Raw genomic sequence first — 16,819 nt, 5'->3', positions numbered from 1 at the left:
AATTGAGACCATAAAAAAACCCCTCACTCCATGTATATCTAACATGACCACCAATTCTGAAAAGTACAGTTTATAAATAGCAAAAATAGATGCCAAGAAGCAATTTTTAGAAACATTCTAGCAAGACGCACACACTGAGCAGTTTTGAAAATTTTATTGTAAAGTTTTACAAAACCCTTTAATATCTGACTCTTTATCCTGGTTCAGGAAAGAGCTTTCTCACTGCCTCAAACTTTCATTTGTAAAAAGCTTGGGGCGCAGTCTTGCAAATCTTTATTCACATGAGTAATTCAATTTCAACAAAAGGGCTTACTCTCCAGAAGTAATTTTTCAGGATAAACTACCCTTAGGTGCTTACAACAGCTCAAGTTGCATACTGCTTTAAAGACCACTTGTTTTTGCAGAGAAACAGGTTTATAGAGAGTGGGTAGACACTTCGCTGCTGACCCTTTTCAGGTCATGGATTATTCAGTGAGACCAGCAGTCTTTTGCTCAACACCATTCAAGCTCACTACTAAGAAGGTACATTTTGAGCTGCATTGCACCTGGCTGTTTAACACTGATGCTGGTGTTGGTTTTATAGCGACGCGAGACATTTAAGTATCCCCAATCTGGAATCAGGAGGGCTCATCAGCCAGATCACGTTGATCAAAATACCTATCAGAGAAACGTAATTTGAATATATGGAGAACAAAGTTAGTCTGAGAAAGTGTTAAGACATTGTCTCCCCCCCATTAAGTAATTGACAGTGTATTTGCTGTATATTTTACCACTAGTTTTTATTCCCAGAATGTTTTTGGCTTCATATAAGTAATTTTAGATTTGTTCAAAAGGTTCATCGTTTATCACCTGCTTCAGATGAGTTTTTATTTTACTTTACTTACCTCTCCTTGAGGAAATCAGTATATGCTTAGTTTTCTCCTGGTTTTAAAAGTAAGTCATTTTAACTGAGCAAATGTGTACCACAGTATATAAGGTCTTTACAAAAACATTGTCATAGCCAAAATTCCTTAAAAGCTGATCCTAAAGCCAAGATTTCTGTGCTTGCTGTGTACATAAATTACTCCAAATTCTACTTAATAAAAATGAAGCTTGCAATACCTGCTAACTAAACAGATTAACAAATTCAGAGCAGACACTTTCTCTTCATTCTTGTTCTCCTGCAACAAAGGAATATGAAGTCTTAGGTCATATGTCTAATATTACTTGGCTGCAGAAAAGAACTGCCATTCTTAAGCAATTTGTTGGGTTCCCATAAAAATCCAGTAGTTCATTCTCCATACTTTGCTTTTTCATTCACTTGAGTGTACTATATACATACACACACACACGCTATTAAATCGAATAACTTGGATAAATGCAAACTAAGAATTTTATTTCTCAACAATACTGTCAAGTCATCCCCCACACTACGCTGAATTGTAAGAATTTTCCCATATTAAATTGTTACTTACCTCTAATACTCTGACTTCAGAGCATCGTCTTGCCAATTGCCGAATCAGGGAGTGAGCTTCAGGCAACAAAGGCTTTTCAAGACATGCCAACAAAGCATAAAGCCATCTGCCCTAAGTGGATTTAAATAGAAGTAGTACAGCTTGGTATTTTCCAAATCAATTTTTACCGTAATTAATTAGTAACACACCAACTGTACTGAATGCTAGTAGAGACCATTATCTAGTTCAAGAAAATACATGCATTAATAAATATTGTCATGATAGAGGGGAGATAGGGGAAAAGGTTTCAAAGTTTGTTTTAACACCAAGTGTGTGCTCCCTAGGGCATACCTACAGGCAAGGGAGACAAGTTACCATTGCTATGAAAATAAATTTGAGTTTCTTGATATTTGAAATATACAACTCTTCACTGAGTTAGTTTATAGGTAGATAGAATAAATTAAAATTACCAGTTCTGGAGTAAACTCTTTCTCTCCAAACCAGTTTATCAGATATTCCAGGACGCTAGTTACTGTTGCCTTTTAAAAGAGGAAAAGAAAAAAACACCTGAAAAGAAGAATGACTACGTATAATGGTCATTGCACCAATTTTTGATTATAGTTTATAAAGAACTATATCAAAAGCAAACAGAAGCGTGACCTCACTTTTCATAGTGAAATGACACTTGTTTATATATCCACTCTATGGTGCATCTAGACAGGCATTTATTTCAGTCTGAAACTTGATATAAAGGAGAAAGGAAATTTCAGGACAGATGCTGCTGAAATTGAAAAGGACTTGAATATATAGTAAGAAGAGAAATGATGCCCAAAGTGGACCACAATACTTGAAAGTCTTTCTGTACCTCTGATTTTAGTTTTATGGCAGACACAGAAAAAATTCAGACTGTTTAGAGATGACTAACAGGACATAATAGTACGAGGGGTAGTATTAGTATGAGGGGCTTCCACGATGTTCAGAATGCCACAAGATATTCCACATGCTGTTCTCCGGGTGGCTTGCAACATCCGGGATAAAATTCCATCAACTGAGGTGTGGAGGCAGCCTACAGGCAGACACCCTATTACATGGGTTCATGAAGTCTGTTCCAACGTTGGACTTTCTGCTAGGGTGATCAGACAGCAAATGTGAAAAATTGGGATGGGCGTGGGGGGGTTAATAGGAGCCTATATAAGAAAAAGACCAAAAAATCAGTACTGTCCCTATAAAATCGGGACATCTGGTCATCCTACTTTTTGCCCATCAAGGCTTTGCAGCCACACAGGAATGGACCGAATGGTGAACAGTCACTACAGCCGACCGTTTGGTTAAGTGCTGAAGTAGCAGTAGCAGCGGTGCAGTAAGCAATGTGAATAAACATCACATCTGTCCTGTGTTTGTTCTCTCCTCCTCTCTTCAGGAGGAGAAGCATGTGCAGTGGAGTGTATTGTTCTGGTAGGGTTTTTATTATTATTATTTAAGCCACAAGCATGCGAACATGTCCTCAGTACCAGCAACAATAATCAAAAGTAATTCACATGAACAAAAAATATTTCTATTTAAACACTAAGTATCAATGAGAAAAGGGTAGAGGTTTGATGTGTTAGTTTTACCAAGTAAGACTCTAGTGGCAGATTGCGATAATGCCTCAAACAAGTTTTATGGTATAAATTATTGTTTCCTTTAATACAATGACACTCAATAGATGGGATATCCATGGAATTAATAGGAAAACTATAGAAAAAGTAAATATTTTTGGTGAGAAATATTTTATTCTCATAAGTAGAAACATAGACTTACCTGATTCATTCTGCTAACAATACTTAAAAAAGGGGGAAAACCAATCTGAAAAGAAAAATCATGGTGGAACTGTAATATATGAAGTAAACTTCCCAAGAAATGCCCTTGTATTTTAAGATTTAAATTAGAACAGAGTTTGAACGTGAGGACATAAATCCACTTCATATTTTTCATTGTAATGGGTTTTCAAAGCATACAAAGTTCTAATTTTGAAAATGCCAGTTACAATTAATAATGCGAAGAGCAATAAATACTCCTGGGGGAATTCTGTACCAAAATATTAACAATTCTGTGCACATTATAAAATTCTGCATATTTTGTGAAAACAACACTATATAATCACGCCAATTTCCATTATTTTGGTAATTATTTCAAAATATCTGTCAGTAATTATGTCTGTAACAATACAGACAAAAAATTCTCCCAAGCGCAGAGAGTTAAAGAAACCTCTATGACAACCCAGTTCCTGTTGCTCTTCCCCCTATTCCCCAGAGCCCAGCTGGGGGGCCAGATACCCATAACCTCTTCCCCTCCCAGAGCCCAGCTGCAGGGCACCCCCCAGCCCAGTCACTTGCATGCACCCCCTATCCTCCCAGACCCCAGGGATCCAGAGGGAGAAACAGCATGATGCTGGATCCTGGGCTTGTTTGGAGTTTCCTGCATGCCAAGTCCTTCCTTCAGGACGTGCTGGGAAATGTAGCTGCCAGAAACCCTCCAGCTCCTCCTCCCCCTCCCTTCAGCAGTGTCTTCTATTTGTGAGCTGGGCTCTGCCAGGTCCAGTGCCACGTAGTGGCGGCAGGCAGCTCTGCAGCCCATTTCTGTTTGGGGGGGTAGGGGGGAATTCTGAGCAGAACATTAATTTCTGCACCAATTTTGCATTGTTCAGTGGCACAGAATTCCCCCAGGAGTAAACAAAGCAAACATAAGCAGTAAAAAATAGCTATTAATCTAAATGTTACCAAATACTGGGAGAGGCAACAGATTTTAAAAGGATACAACTTGAATTTCTTTGGACTTCAATTTTTTTAAAAAGTTATTGTTTGGGTCATAGGCTCTTTAAATAGGTCCTGAATTTTTATAAGTGTTTTCTGGCTCTCTGATGTTTACTAAGGGCCTTTCCGGCACATCTAAGAGGAACAACGAACATGCCTGAGTCCACGTCTCCACCTACCTCTCTGTATACACACATGCTCACCCAAACTCCTTCCTCTCTGTACACATCCATGCCTGATGCCTTTGTGGCTTCAGCTTTGCTGCTACCACTACTAGTAAGCCCACTCTTAAAAGGCTTAGGGAATAGCATATATGAGAGTTCTCTGGAGAGTGGTCTGCACAGGAGACAAACTGCAACTGACCATCAACAAAAAATGGAGACTATGCAGAAAATGCTGTTAAACATACAGAATAAAACATTGTCTCTAACATGTTTCAGTTAATAGTAATCCTAAGACTAGCTTATAGTAGTAGATATATTTCCATCTGAAAATTAAGTAAGATCAGATTCTCTGCTTCACCAAGATTCCACTTAACATAGCAGGCAGGTGTGCAGCATGTTCATCAGAGCCTGTTTTGCATTCAGATTGGATCTGCACTGAGCCCAACACATCAGGACAATTTCTGGAAGCTGCTAACGAGACATAACTGCCAAGAACCAAGAAGGAGCTTGAGTACTCTTATTAAAAGTGATACCTACCTTTATGTAATCAATTCCTAGGTTTTCATTACCAGACACTGCAATAGCTGTTTCCGAATATAACTTTTCACCCAGACAAAACAGTTTCCAGCCTTCTTCATCCTCAGATTTTGGCTGAAAAAGGTAAATAAGAGTGGGCTACTTTTCATATGATGTTATGATTTGTATTTTCATTACATAAATTATATATTTTCAAATAATATATAACTCTGGTAATCCTGATTTGCAGTTAAACACAATTACTAGTGCACCACCATTATCAGCATAACACAATTTAACAGTAAAATAAAGAGGTTCACAAAATTTGTTATAAAATTCACTCACCATTGTAACATTGCTGTCCAAATGTTGTGCCTTCCAATGATTTCTGTGTTTGTTCAAACTCTGTAGGATTAAAATAATTAAGCTTGATTATGGTTCATAATGTAATGATTTTATTCTAGCCAAAATAGCTTTTCATCTCCAAATTGCTTTAATTGGGCCTTCATAACCATAAAAAAAACAATTCAATACCATTATAATGGTTATTTCTTTTAGAAAAAGTAGATTGCATGTTGCTGTAAAAATATGGTAAATAACTGATCAAATTATTCATGTATTTCTTTTAATATAACAACGTGTTGCAAGTTGTAAGACAGAATTTACTATTTTATAACCTGTAAAGAGAGATGAAATATGAAAAAAATGTGTTGCTTGGTTAGTCTACTCCTTAAAATGTTACTTTAAATGCTTCTTCATTTATATAGCTTTGACAATCTCTAGAACCATAATTTTAGCACTATTAATCCTTTAAAATGTTTACTTAAGGTAAGCAATCTTAAGAAAAACAGTTTTCAATTCTTGAAACACTGCCCTTGCTTCTGTTTTGAGATGTATGTTTAAATGGGGAGCTTTCACCTTCATAAGCCAGCTTTCTCCTTCTTCTGGATCTGGCAGAGTTAGCATGTGTTTGATAATCTTGCCCTAGAAATAAGCCTCAACAAGTACTGCAGTATCCTAAATGAGAGAAAAACTGGCTGAAAGGAACCAAAACCTTGTTTCAACACGAACGCTAAAAGAGATTAGATGTATTCAGATTCTCAGTCCAGTATGGGTCAAGGACCTTCATACCATAAAAATACCTTTTTGAAAGGAGATATGTAGAGTTTGTCCAAAACCAAAATGGCCTGCTTTGACAGTATTCTGGAGATTGAAGTTTAAACCTTTGGAATTCAAGGTATGTTTTCCAACCAGTGACGGTTATTGCAGCAAAGTTTTTGTTGTTTTTTAAGCAGGCACCATGAGACCAGAAATCGGTGCTAAAAATCAGAAGAGCTGACAGATTTTATACAAACATAATGTTAGCACAGAGGGCTAGCCTTCTGATTCTTCTTCACTGCTACTCTTGCATGTTTTCATGGATACTAACACCAATGCTTTTCCTTCCCCTCCACGCTAATTCTGTCAGAGGTAAAAGAGGTCGGCATTTAACATGTTGCAATAGGAATGCTATATGTTTTAAGTCACTTAAGATCTTAGAGTATTAAAACTTCGTGGTAAAAGTCCAGTTTACTATTTGTTTACCTTTTGCAATTTACTCAGCTTGATTGGGGGTGGGAAGGGGGAGAGGCTATTCAGTTTCCCTTTCTAGTTCTCATACAATGGGGCAACTTGCAAGCACTGTATGGAAAATTTAAGATACGGCCATCAGATCTGTGCAGATGGACCTTTCTACCTAGATGGAATCCTACTGAACTCAATGGGTTCCTGTATGGGTGCAAGGTACTGTCCATGAGCCCCATTACTGGACTGGGACCCAAATGTTTTTATTTCGATCTTAGTAGTTCATTAAAACATTCCTATTAATACTACATTTTGAAATATTTTTTGTTAGCTACAAAAAACCCCTAAGCTTTGTCCTCAACTACTTGACAGAGACTCTTTTAATACACAGATATCATCATTTACAAGACTGTTCTCAGCCAGCTAAATGTATGATTGCCTGTTTTCTCCAAGAATCTCTTTGGTGCTGGAGTGTCATGATAAATTAGGTTTACCAAAAAACCCAAACAAAAAAAAACAAAACAAGTTTTCCAAAGACAGAGCAGTCATCTACTTTATTAACTATTTTCTACCATAAAATGTTACGTCCTATATCTTTCCCCAGAATACAGTAAAGTTCACCCTTCCACCCCAAAAAACACCACCACACTAGATGCCACCATATCCACACTGCACTAGTTTGTGAACACTCTGTTCTTTACCTGACGAACTGCTGAAAAGTGAGACACTTGCTGCTGCTGCCATTTGAGAGTTGGAGAATATCCCTCAGGGGCAGGATGGCATCCTGTGAGCTAAGAAAGCATAGGTAGGATTTTTTTTTATAACAAGTAATCAACAAACAGAACCCTAAACTAATTAAGTCTAAAACTAAGAATTTCCACTTAAAGTACATGTGAAACTAGGAAGACAAGACAAGAGATAATTCTACTTTGAGAAAGAAAACAAAACCAGCCCCAATTCTCACATTTTACAAAAGAAATGTCATGTTTTGACTGGTGATATGCTGAAGATATCCAAATGACAGATGTACCCCACTCTCTTACTATTAATGGGGAAGTATTGTTTTCTCATAATGATAGGGGAAATTCTCTAAAATAGAACAAATGGTCATTATTTTTCTTTTTCTGAGTGTAGATTTAAATAGTTTATTTTGCACAAAGTACAAATGCAAGTTTTACAGAAATCTCAATCAGATATATTGACTGTCTTACTTCATATCACGAGCAAGTGGATAGCCTGATTTGCACAGAATAAAAGACTGATCTATAAAAATACATTGTTTTAGGGCCCTAAACAGATCTACCACTTCAATTAAGATGGGGCAACTGCCAGCCATATAAGACATCAGTGCAGAATCAGAAGAATTACCGTTCCAGATCTCCACATTAAACCCCATGAATTGGTAATAAAAATCTAGGAGGTAGAGATAAAATTTTTTAAATGCTTGTAGTTAAGTGCCTTTTAGAGGAAGGGATAATGAAAAACCTCTAATGACTTCTTGCAGGTGGGATGCTGAAAATTTAGCAAGAACATAGGATATATCTCTAGATTAAAAGTGAACCCCAAAACTCACACTAATCCACTACTTTTACAGTTCAGTATTGAGCCAAGTCCCTATTTTATTGCATTGAACAAGCTCTGAATGATTAACTGGAAGAGACACACAAGCAGGAAATTCCACTATTATTTCTACAAGATACAATGAGTTAAAGAAAAATTAATCTGAACTGTAATGTATATTAAAAAAATTTAATTAAAATAGTTTCAAGTACCACATTTTGCCTGACCACATCCCAATTTGATTTTACAAACACTTAGGCTTGGTCTGCACTACAAAGTTAGGTCCACGCAAAACAGCTTATGTTGACCAAGTTTGTGCATATGTCTATGCTTAAATTGGTCTCCCTCCGATGTAAGTGCCTCATTATGCTGACACACTAATACCATCTCTCCAAGCGGCGCAGAGCCACAGTCCATGTACTTAGGTCAACACAGGGCAAGTGTAGACACTGCATTACTATAGCAATCCTAACTGTCGTCCAGCAGCTGTCCTATAATGCCCCACACTGATCACTCTGGTCACCACTGTGAACTTCACTTCCCAGGGGTCACATAAACCAGAAACCCCTCCTCCCATTTAAAGCCCTGAAAATTTTTGAAATTCCATTTCCTGATTGCCTGATACAGTGTTCACACCTAGCAGCTTTCCATTGTTGAGTGCAATTGCCCAGCGGACCACGCTGGCTATATACTCCAGATGCACTCCTGCCTGGAGCAGACAGGAGATATTGGATCTCCTGGGCCTGTGCGGAGAAGAGTATGTGCAGGCCCAGTTTCAAACCAGCTGTAAAAATGTCGATATCTACCAGCACATTGCTCAGGGGATGCAAGAGAAGGGACCAGCAGCAGTGCCGCACAAAAGCCAGGAAGCTGTGGCAGGCATACCAGAATGCCAGGAAGACCAACAATCGATCTGATGCCAAGCCGCAGACCTGTCCCCTTTACAAAGAAATGCAGGCCATACCTGGCAGAGATACCCCTCCCGACGCCAGCACAGTGGATACCTCTGAGAAGCCAAAGACATAAACCCCTGGTGTGAACAGTGAGGAGGAAGAAGAGTTGGTGGTGGAGGATGAGGAAGAGTATGGGACAGGTAACCAGGGGATCCAGCTGCCCAGCAAGCCAGGACCTGTTTCTGACTCCACTGCAGTCCAGCCAATCAAGCACAGGTGAGTCTGATGCAGGGGAAGGAACCCTGGGTAAGCGTTTAGATAAATTTTCAATTACAGGGATGGCACTCCCAAAGTGCCAAAAGAGGTGTTCTGCTTTTTCATTCATTTACTCACGATAGAAGAGATGTAGAATGGCTATCCGTTTTTCATTCCACTCTAAAGTGGGGGGGGGAGGGGGGAGAAGAGAAGGAGAATATGATCATGTGGAGCAGTTTATGTATGTGCACAGGGATGTTCCTTGAATCCTCCTGAGAGATCTGTATGAAATTTTCATGGAGGTACTCTGCAATCCTCTGCCAAAAGTTTCTAGAGAGGGCTGCCTCATTCCTCTGCCATAGGACACTATTCCACAACACTCAGCAACAACTTCAGCAGGCACCATTGCAATACACAGGCTAGTATCATAAAGGCCCAGACAGCTTCAGGACACCAGCAGCAACTGTCCCCTCTCTCTACCTTTGTTACCCTCAGGAGTGAGATATCAACTAAAATCACCCCAGTGGGCCACTCTCACCATGGCTGGTGCTGTGACTGACACTGTCCACAAGCAATCCCAAGCAGAAGTGAGAACGCAGTGCTTAAAACTTTAGGAAAGCAAGGAGAGTGAGTTCAGCATCCAGGTCCGCTTTCTTAGTGAATATGCTGACAATGTTACCCCATGTGTTTTGTCTTAAAACAACTGCCATTACAGCCTTCAGGATCTCCCCCTGCACACCTGCAGAATGCCTGAACCAGATGAGGAGAAAGAGGACTCGGGATGACATGTTCAATGGGATCCTGCAAGCCAGAGCTGCATTGTATCATGAGCACAAGGCATGGAGGATGAATACTATGGACATCCCACAGAAGGAAAGAGTGGAGAGGGGAAAGGCCCAAGAGTTCCAGCAGGAAAAAGGAGAGAGAGATGCATTAGGACATAATACGGATTTTCAGGCAGCAAACACAGATGTTGCAGGCTCTGGTGGACCTGCAGGTTCAACTATCCCGAGCTCACCTCCCTCTACAATCCATTGAGAGCTCAGTATCAGGAACATCCTATATCCCCCACATAACATTCCATGTGTCATCATTCCCCATACCACTCCACCCCAAGGGACATTAAAGACAATCACAGTTTCTCATACACTGACTTATAAAAAAGCCATGGTTGGTGTATGTGTAGCTGAGATCAATATGAACATTTTTTCCCCTTCATAATAAATTAAGAGATCAGAACTTATGTTTTTATTGTATTTGTTTTAAATTGCACAAGTTGTTTTTTTTAAACTACTTTTGTTACAGAATAAAATTATATTATTTGGAAAATAATTCATTTTTATTAGTTCACAACATATGCTGCCAAGTGCTCAGCAGTTCTGAAAGCAACCAATTACCTGTTACTGCATGACGACACACAAATCATAGACTCATTCACAAACAAAATTAACAGGTGAAATGACAATGTTATATTCCTACACGTAATTGCCACAAAAGAGCAGAACCTGGACAACACCACACACTACTCTGGCTCGCTGTTAAACTGGTCTTTGAAAGTCTCCTTGAGCTGTATACCTCCTTGTTAAGCTCTTCTAATACCCCTTGCATCTGGCAGTTCAAATTCAGCAGACATCTGCTCCACTTCCACCCTTGTGGAAACTTTTCTCCCTTTGCTTCACATATATTATGCAGGGCACAGCAAGGAGCTATAACCATTGGGATATTTTTCTCACTGAGGTCCAACCTTGTGAGTAAACAACGCCAATGACCCTTCAAATGACCAAACGCACATTCAACTGTCATTTGGCACTTGCTGAGCCAGTAGCTGAATCATTCCTTGCTGCTGTCGATGTGGCCGGTGTACGGCTTCATGAGTTGGAGGAGTAAAAGGAAGATTGGGTCACCCAAGATCACTATTGGCATTTCAACATTCCCACTGGTAATCGACTGGTCGGGAAAGGAAGTCCCTCCTTGTAGCTTCCTGAATAGTCCTGTGCTCTTACAGACGCGAGTGCCATGTACCTTCCCTGACCAGTCCACACTGATGTTGGTGAAGAACCCCTGGTGATCCACCAATGCTTGCTTAACCATAGAAAAGTAGCCCTTTCCGCAGATATTCTCAGTGGCAAGGTGGTCTGGAGCCAAAATAGGGATATGCATGCCATCTAGCACTCCACCACAATTGGGAACCCCATTGCTGCAAATCCATCCACTGTGTCCTGCACATTGCCAGGAGTCACAGTCCTGCTTAGCAGAAGGCGATGAATGGCTCTGCATGCTTGCATGAGAACGGCCCCCGCTGTGGATTTCCCAAATCCAAATTGATTCCAGACTGACCGGTAGCAATCTGGCGTTGCAAGTTTCCACAGTTCCACTCACTTCTCCCTGTCAGTGCTGTTCTCATTTTGGTGTCCCTGGGCTGAAGGGCTGGGGCGAGCTCAGTGCACAAATCCAGGAATGTGGCTTTGTGAATCTGAAAGTTATGCAGCCAGTTTGTCACCCCAAACTTGCAACATGATGCAACCCACCAGATCAGTGCTGGTTTCTTGGGCCCAGAAGTGGCAATCCACCATCTGGAGCTGCTCTGTGAATGCCACCAACAACCGTGAATCTGTCCTCCAAGGAATCATCATGGTCCCCACTCATTCGGTTCTTCTTGAGGCTCTGCAAATACTCCAGATAGTGTGCGCTCTGTGCTTGCAACGTTCATGACAATAGTGCAGAGCTGTGTAAGCTCCATGGTTCTGTCAGAGATAGCAGACAGCGAGGAGAGCCATGTGGGTTTGTGGAATTTTGAAAAAGAGGTGCAAAAGTTATGGATACATATAACATTATGGGATGGAAACAGTAGCAAACTGGGAAGTTGACCCCATGCTCCCAGCTACCCCTGCATGACTCATTTCAGCCCCATCATGCACTGCCAAAGCTTCCCAAAAGACAGTGAACATGAGAGCGGCGAGTTGCACAGTGGGATACCTATACATTGTGCACAGCACTCTGCATTGATACAAGCACTCCTGATGAGTATGTTTCTCACCGAACCAAGGAGCCAAGTATGCAGGCGCACAAGCGACATACTAACTTTGGCAGCTGTACGCCAACGTAACTTGAGTAAACATAAGTTTGTAGTGTAGACATGCCCTTAAACAAAAATATTTATCTCCCCTGTTGTGTGATCAATAGAAACAAAAGGGAAACCTGTCAAAGCAAATAAACTAAGATGACACACTTTCTCCTCTACCATCTCTTAAAGATCATAGTCTGATCTGCCTCAGTTCTCCATCTACAAAATGGGGATAATATCTCACTGGGGTGTTACGAAGATAAAAATCTATTAATGATTGAGACGTGGTCAAATAATAAGGTGAGTAAGTCTATATAAGCATCTAAATAGATTTTAGTAATATTAGATTTTAAAAATCATTTATGTTAGATTATTAAATAGATGGTGTCCCCTCTAGAAAGTAAAACAAAATACTATCATTCTAAGGGCCTGATCTAACTCCTATCATCAAAGTTAACTGAAGGATTAGTAACTTCATTGGGAGGTAGTCAATTTTATGGCTTATCATAAGAAGAGAATACAATATCTTTCTATATGTACTTGAAAACCCCCCCTTCAAATATTCTCTCCTTTCTTGATAGAGTGAAAGAGGAAAGTGTCCCAGGTTGTTCAACTGGGAATCATGAAGTAAAATTGAGCAAATGAAAATTTTATGCCAATCTCAAGAAATGTTTTCCAACCGTGAAATATCAGAATAGAGTTTCCAAAAGAGAAATTGTAGAAGCTCCATTATTTGAACCATTTCAAAGGGGACAGGGCAAAGCCCTAGGACACATACAGTAGGGAATAATCCTGTTTGGCTGACCAGAATGGATGGACTAGGGTGATTTAAAAAAAAAAAAAATCTGAGAAACTAGCAACAGTAAAAGAATAAGAACATACTCTGTATTGATATCCTTGTATCTTTCCACTGTAGGAAAGTTTTATGACAAACTTTGTTATAAATCTTTAAATACAAAATTCTTTCAGTTGCTTCTGCAGTGAGAAAATATGATCAATTATTTTTGCTGTAGATACAAGACAATATTTTGTGTGAATGTTATAAGTTAGATTAGTTGAGTTTTAATGAGACTTCAGTTATCCAGTAATTCACAATCTGAATCTGCAAGACTAGATTCCATTTACTTCTGCAAATTACTTAAAATTCAGGTACTCTACGACATGTTTGATGCTTATACCATGCATCCAAAAATTTTAGTATGAAACCAAAAGCTTTTATTCTCATTTAACTGTCTAGTCTGTTTTTCTAAAAAAATATTTTAAAAATATATACACAAATATATACACAATACTTACTGAAATATTCACTGTCTGCTTCTTTCTCAACTTTCTGGGGTCTATCTGTGCCACAACAACATCTGGGCATCGTGCTGCTTCAATCCTTCAAACAGAAATAAAAGGCTATGTTTTAAATCCCTCAGCTGCGTCACTTAGAACCAGAAACGGTCACAGGTTTGGGTTTGCATGAGGAGGTACCTGATCAAATACAAAATACTTGCACAATTCTTAAGTTATGAATTAGAATCTATTAAAGAAAAAAAAGTTAAAAAATATTTCTTACGGAAGGGTATGGGTTGAGAGTTTTAAAAAGATTTATGAGTTTACAATATAAGCTATGAATGGTAGATAAGTGCCCCCATGTGAGCCAGTCTGTGGCACAGCCAGGAACAGAATTCAGGACTTGTGATTTCTCGTTCTGTGCTTCAGCCACAAGACATCTTTCCATCATAAATATCAGTAAAGATCATTGCTATTAACAGCTGTAGCTAGTAAAATACCATTGTATTCCTTCTGTGAAAAACAGACTACAGTCAAGAGTAAGAACTTTCTCCTATTATTTGATTATGCCATAATCTGCCTGTCAAAAACATGTGATGATGGATCAGAGAGTGCAGTAGAATTTTAGAAAGTGTTAAAGAATATGCTTGCTGTCTGAAATGAGAAACTTATGAATATCAAAACCTGAACAACCTAGAGCAACAGAGTCAGGTAATTTTAGGCTTACATTTTTAGTATTGTTAAAAATAGCCTTGTTATGAATATTGACATTAATTTAAATTCTCAGTAAGTTATGTAATTAAGTAACATTTGCACCTTGAACACTGTGTTACCTTGTAAGATTTACAAAGTTTAATTAACAATAGTATTATTCAGACATCAAACTTTGTAATTACTTGTATTATGGTAGCACCTAGAGGAACCAAATGAATTCATAGCACCTTTTGTGATGGGTGCTTTCCAAACACATAAGAGATAGTTCATGTTCCAGAGAGTTTATAGTTGAAGGCCCCAATCTTGCAACCATGTACAGCATAAACAGGGCAGTTTGTCTCTGCACTTAGAAATTGCTGGACCAGGACCTAAGAGACAAGACAGCTAAAGGGTTTGGTAAATGGGTTAGGTATAGAGTCAGGGACAGGACCTGGATCTCTTAATTTCCAGTGCAGTGCCTAAACAACACTTATTTCTTAAGAGTATTGTTGGAGACCCCAGGGTATGGCCACTAGTTCAGTTGAGGGGATGGGAGGCCATAAGGGTCGAGGAAGTCTCCCTGCTGAAGTCCTAAGGGCTTCTTCTCAACCCCCCTTAATAGAATTCAGGCCTGGCTGGTTTGAGTAAGCTCTTTTGCTCTTAAAACAATGTTGCAGCCGCATATAATGCTCATAGTGTAAGGTTTGCTGATGCCAAGTTAAAATAGTAGGAGATAGTTACAAGGCCAAACAGAATGTGCTGGTTGTTTAAGTTGCTAGGAATGCTTGTTAGAGGTTGCAGGAAATAAACATTGTTGTAACCCATATAAGGAAGGCAGAGTATTTGTGTAAAGTTTTGATTGGCTAATGTGTAGTGCAGTAGCATTGAGGAATATAAAAGTGTGTGTAATGACCTGCTCTGATGTGCAGGATTTGAGATTCTATTCTCCCTGTACCTTGTTTGCAGCTGCAAATAAACTTTTCTGCTTCTCTACCCCCTTGTGATTATTGAGTGAAACACACCGGGTAATGAACCTCTGCTGTTGTTTTGCCTCTCGGCACTGGGTGCCCCGCAACAGCATGCTTAGGGAGGTTGTGAAATCTCCACCATTAGAGATGTTTAAGAGCAGGTTAGACAAACACCCGTCAGGAATGGTCTAGAGATAATATAGTCCTGCCACGAGCGCAGGGAACTGGACTTCATTAGATGACCTCTGGAGGTCCCTTCCAGTCCTATGATTCTGCACTGCACTGCACACCTGGGCTCAGACTCAGGGTGAACTTAGTGAACTCACAGGACCCAGGTTCTCGGACCCAGTGGTCCGAGCGTGAGTCCTGCTGTGATTCAGGTCCAAGCCCTGTCATTTTACAGCGTGGATACAGCTCAACCCTGGATCTCCAGAGGTCTGACCTGAGGCTGCACCCAGGCCCAGCAAATACAAGCCCAGGTTCAGACCGCAGCGCGGAGTCGCGGACCCACAAGCGGAAGCTTGGAAACAGGGGCCGGCAGAGGGGAGACCCGGGTTGACAATGCAATGTAGGGGGTGGGGCGGCCCCCACGCAGGCTGAGCACTGGGTCCAAGGGGGGCTGGAACCAGCCCCGCAGCTCGCGGGGCGCGCGAGCGCGCCACGGGTCAGGGCACAACTCCCTGCCCCCCGGCCACAGACGGGAGGGGGGGGGGGAGGCGCCCAACGCCCCCCCCCAACGGGCTCCCAGGCCAGGCGTGCTCTGGAGAGGCGACCCGGCAGCCGCCGCCCCTCACCAAGGGGAAGCGAGGCCCGGCCCAGCCCCCGCTCGGCTCCCCCACGGGGCCAGAAGGCAGCGGCGCAGCCCCCCCAACCAACCCCTCCCCCACTTACTGGACCCGCTTTAAATACTCCGAGGGCGTCCGCGGGGGCATGGTGGGGTCGAAATCCTCCGCGAGGTCACAGTCCCCTACAGGCAGGAGCCGGGGCATCAGCTCCTCCACCGCGGACTCCATCACCGCGCCACGGCCGCTGCCACCGGGCGGGGGGAGAGAATCGTAGGGCGCAGGCGCATTGAGCGACGCCGCTTACTCCAGGGACCGCCTCGGCTGCGGGTCGAGGACACAGCGCGTGCGCACTGCGTGACCTGCCGTACTGGGGAGACCGCCCCTTCCGACGCCTGCCAGAGATCGGTGCAAGCGGCGCAGCGCGCTGCCTTTCCCAGGGCTCAGTGGAGGTTGGGACGCCCTCTAGTGGTGCGGCCAAGCTCCCGATCTCATCTCCTTTTACCGCGTCCCGATGGGACCACCGGTCTGGGAGCTTCTACCCCACTGGTCTGGATTGAAGCCTTCCTGGACCCATTGCCTTTTGAGCCTGCAAACACCATCCCATTGCACCGTGTGGTTCTTGTTCCAGGCAGTATAAGACACACTGTCTCCTATTGTAATAATAATTGTGCACAGGACCATCTGCTGCCAATACAGACAGTGTATAATTTAGTACTGTAAACAAAACACTACAGGGTGTATTCCCTTTTAAATAACACTATGCCTTATTTTCCATACAGTTCCATACCCTCGTGTGACAAAAGGAGGGCATTGTTATGCAATAGGTGCCCAACAAACCACTGCCATGTTGGAATG

General features: G+C 41.3%; 1 protein-coding gene across 1 annotated transcript; it reads right to left on the bottom strand.

Annotated features, from left to right (window-relative positions):
• Positions 1 to 139: 139 nt before the first annotated feature.
• GEMIN2 (gem nuclear organelle associated protein 2) lies at positions 140 to 16,249 on the bottom strand. The gene is made up of 10 exons (XM_084632013.1): positions 16,071 to 16,249; positions 13,537 to 13,621; positions 7,170 to 7,259; positions 5,251 to 5,310; positions 4,927 to 5,040; positions 3,234 to 3,278; positions 1,904 to 1,972; positions 1,455 to 1,565; positions 1,102 to 1,160; positions 140 to 657 (listed from the first exon to the last, which is right to left on the bottom strand). Exons 1-10 carry the CDS (start codon positions 16,190 to 16,192, stop codon positions 618 to 620), a joined length of 795 nt encoding a protein of 264 aa, XP_084488139.1. The 5' UTR covers positions 16,193 to 16,249; the 3' UTR covers positions 140 to 617.
• Between the last annotated feature and the right edge of the window lie 570 nt (positions 16,250 to 16,819).

The sequence above is a fragment of the Lepidochelys olivacea genome (assembly GCF_965140295.1).
Source record: "Lepidochelys olivacea isolate rLepOli2 genome assembly, chromosome: 6".
Lineage (NCBI taxonomy): Eukaryota > Metazoa > Chordata > Testudines > Cheloniidae > Lepidochelys > Lepidochelys olivacea.
Note: the sequence above shows the minus strand (reverse complement) of the source record. Positions and strands in the feature narration are given on the sequence as shown.

Excerpts from the sequence above, each read along its gene's own strand:
- GEMIN2 (XM_084632013.1), bottom strand. The coding sequence starts at position 16,192 with ATGGAGTCCGCGGTGGAGGAGCTGATGCCCCGGCTCCTGCCTGTAGGG. Across the intron at positions 13,622-16,070 it reads GAGTATTTAAAGCGGGTCCA|GATTGAAGCAGCACGATGCC; the intron begins GTAAGTGGGGGA and ends TTCTGTTTGAAG. Across the intron at positions 1,973-3,233 it reads TTGTTAGCAGAATGAATCAG|GCAACAGTAACTAGCGTCCT; the intron begins GTAAGTCTATGT and ends CTCTTTTAAAAG.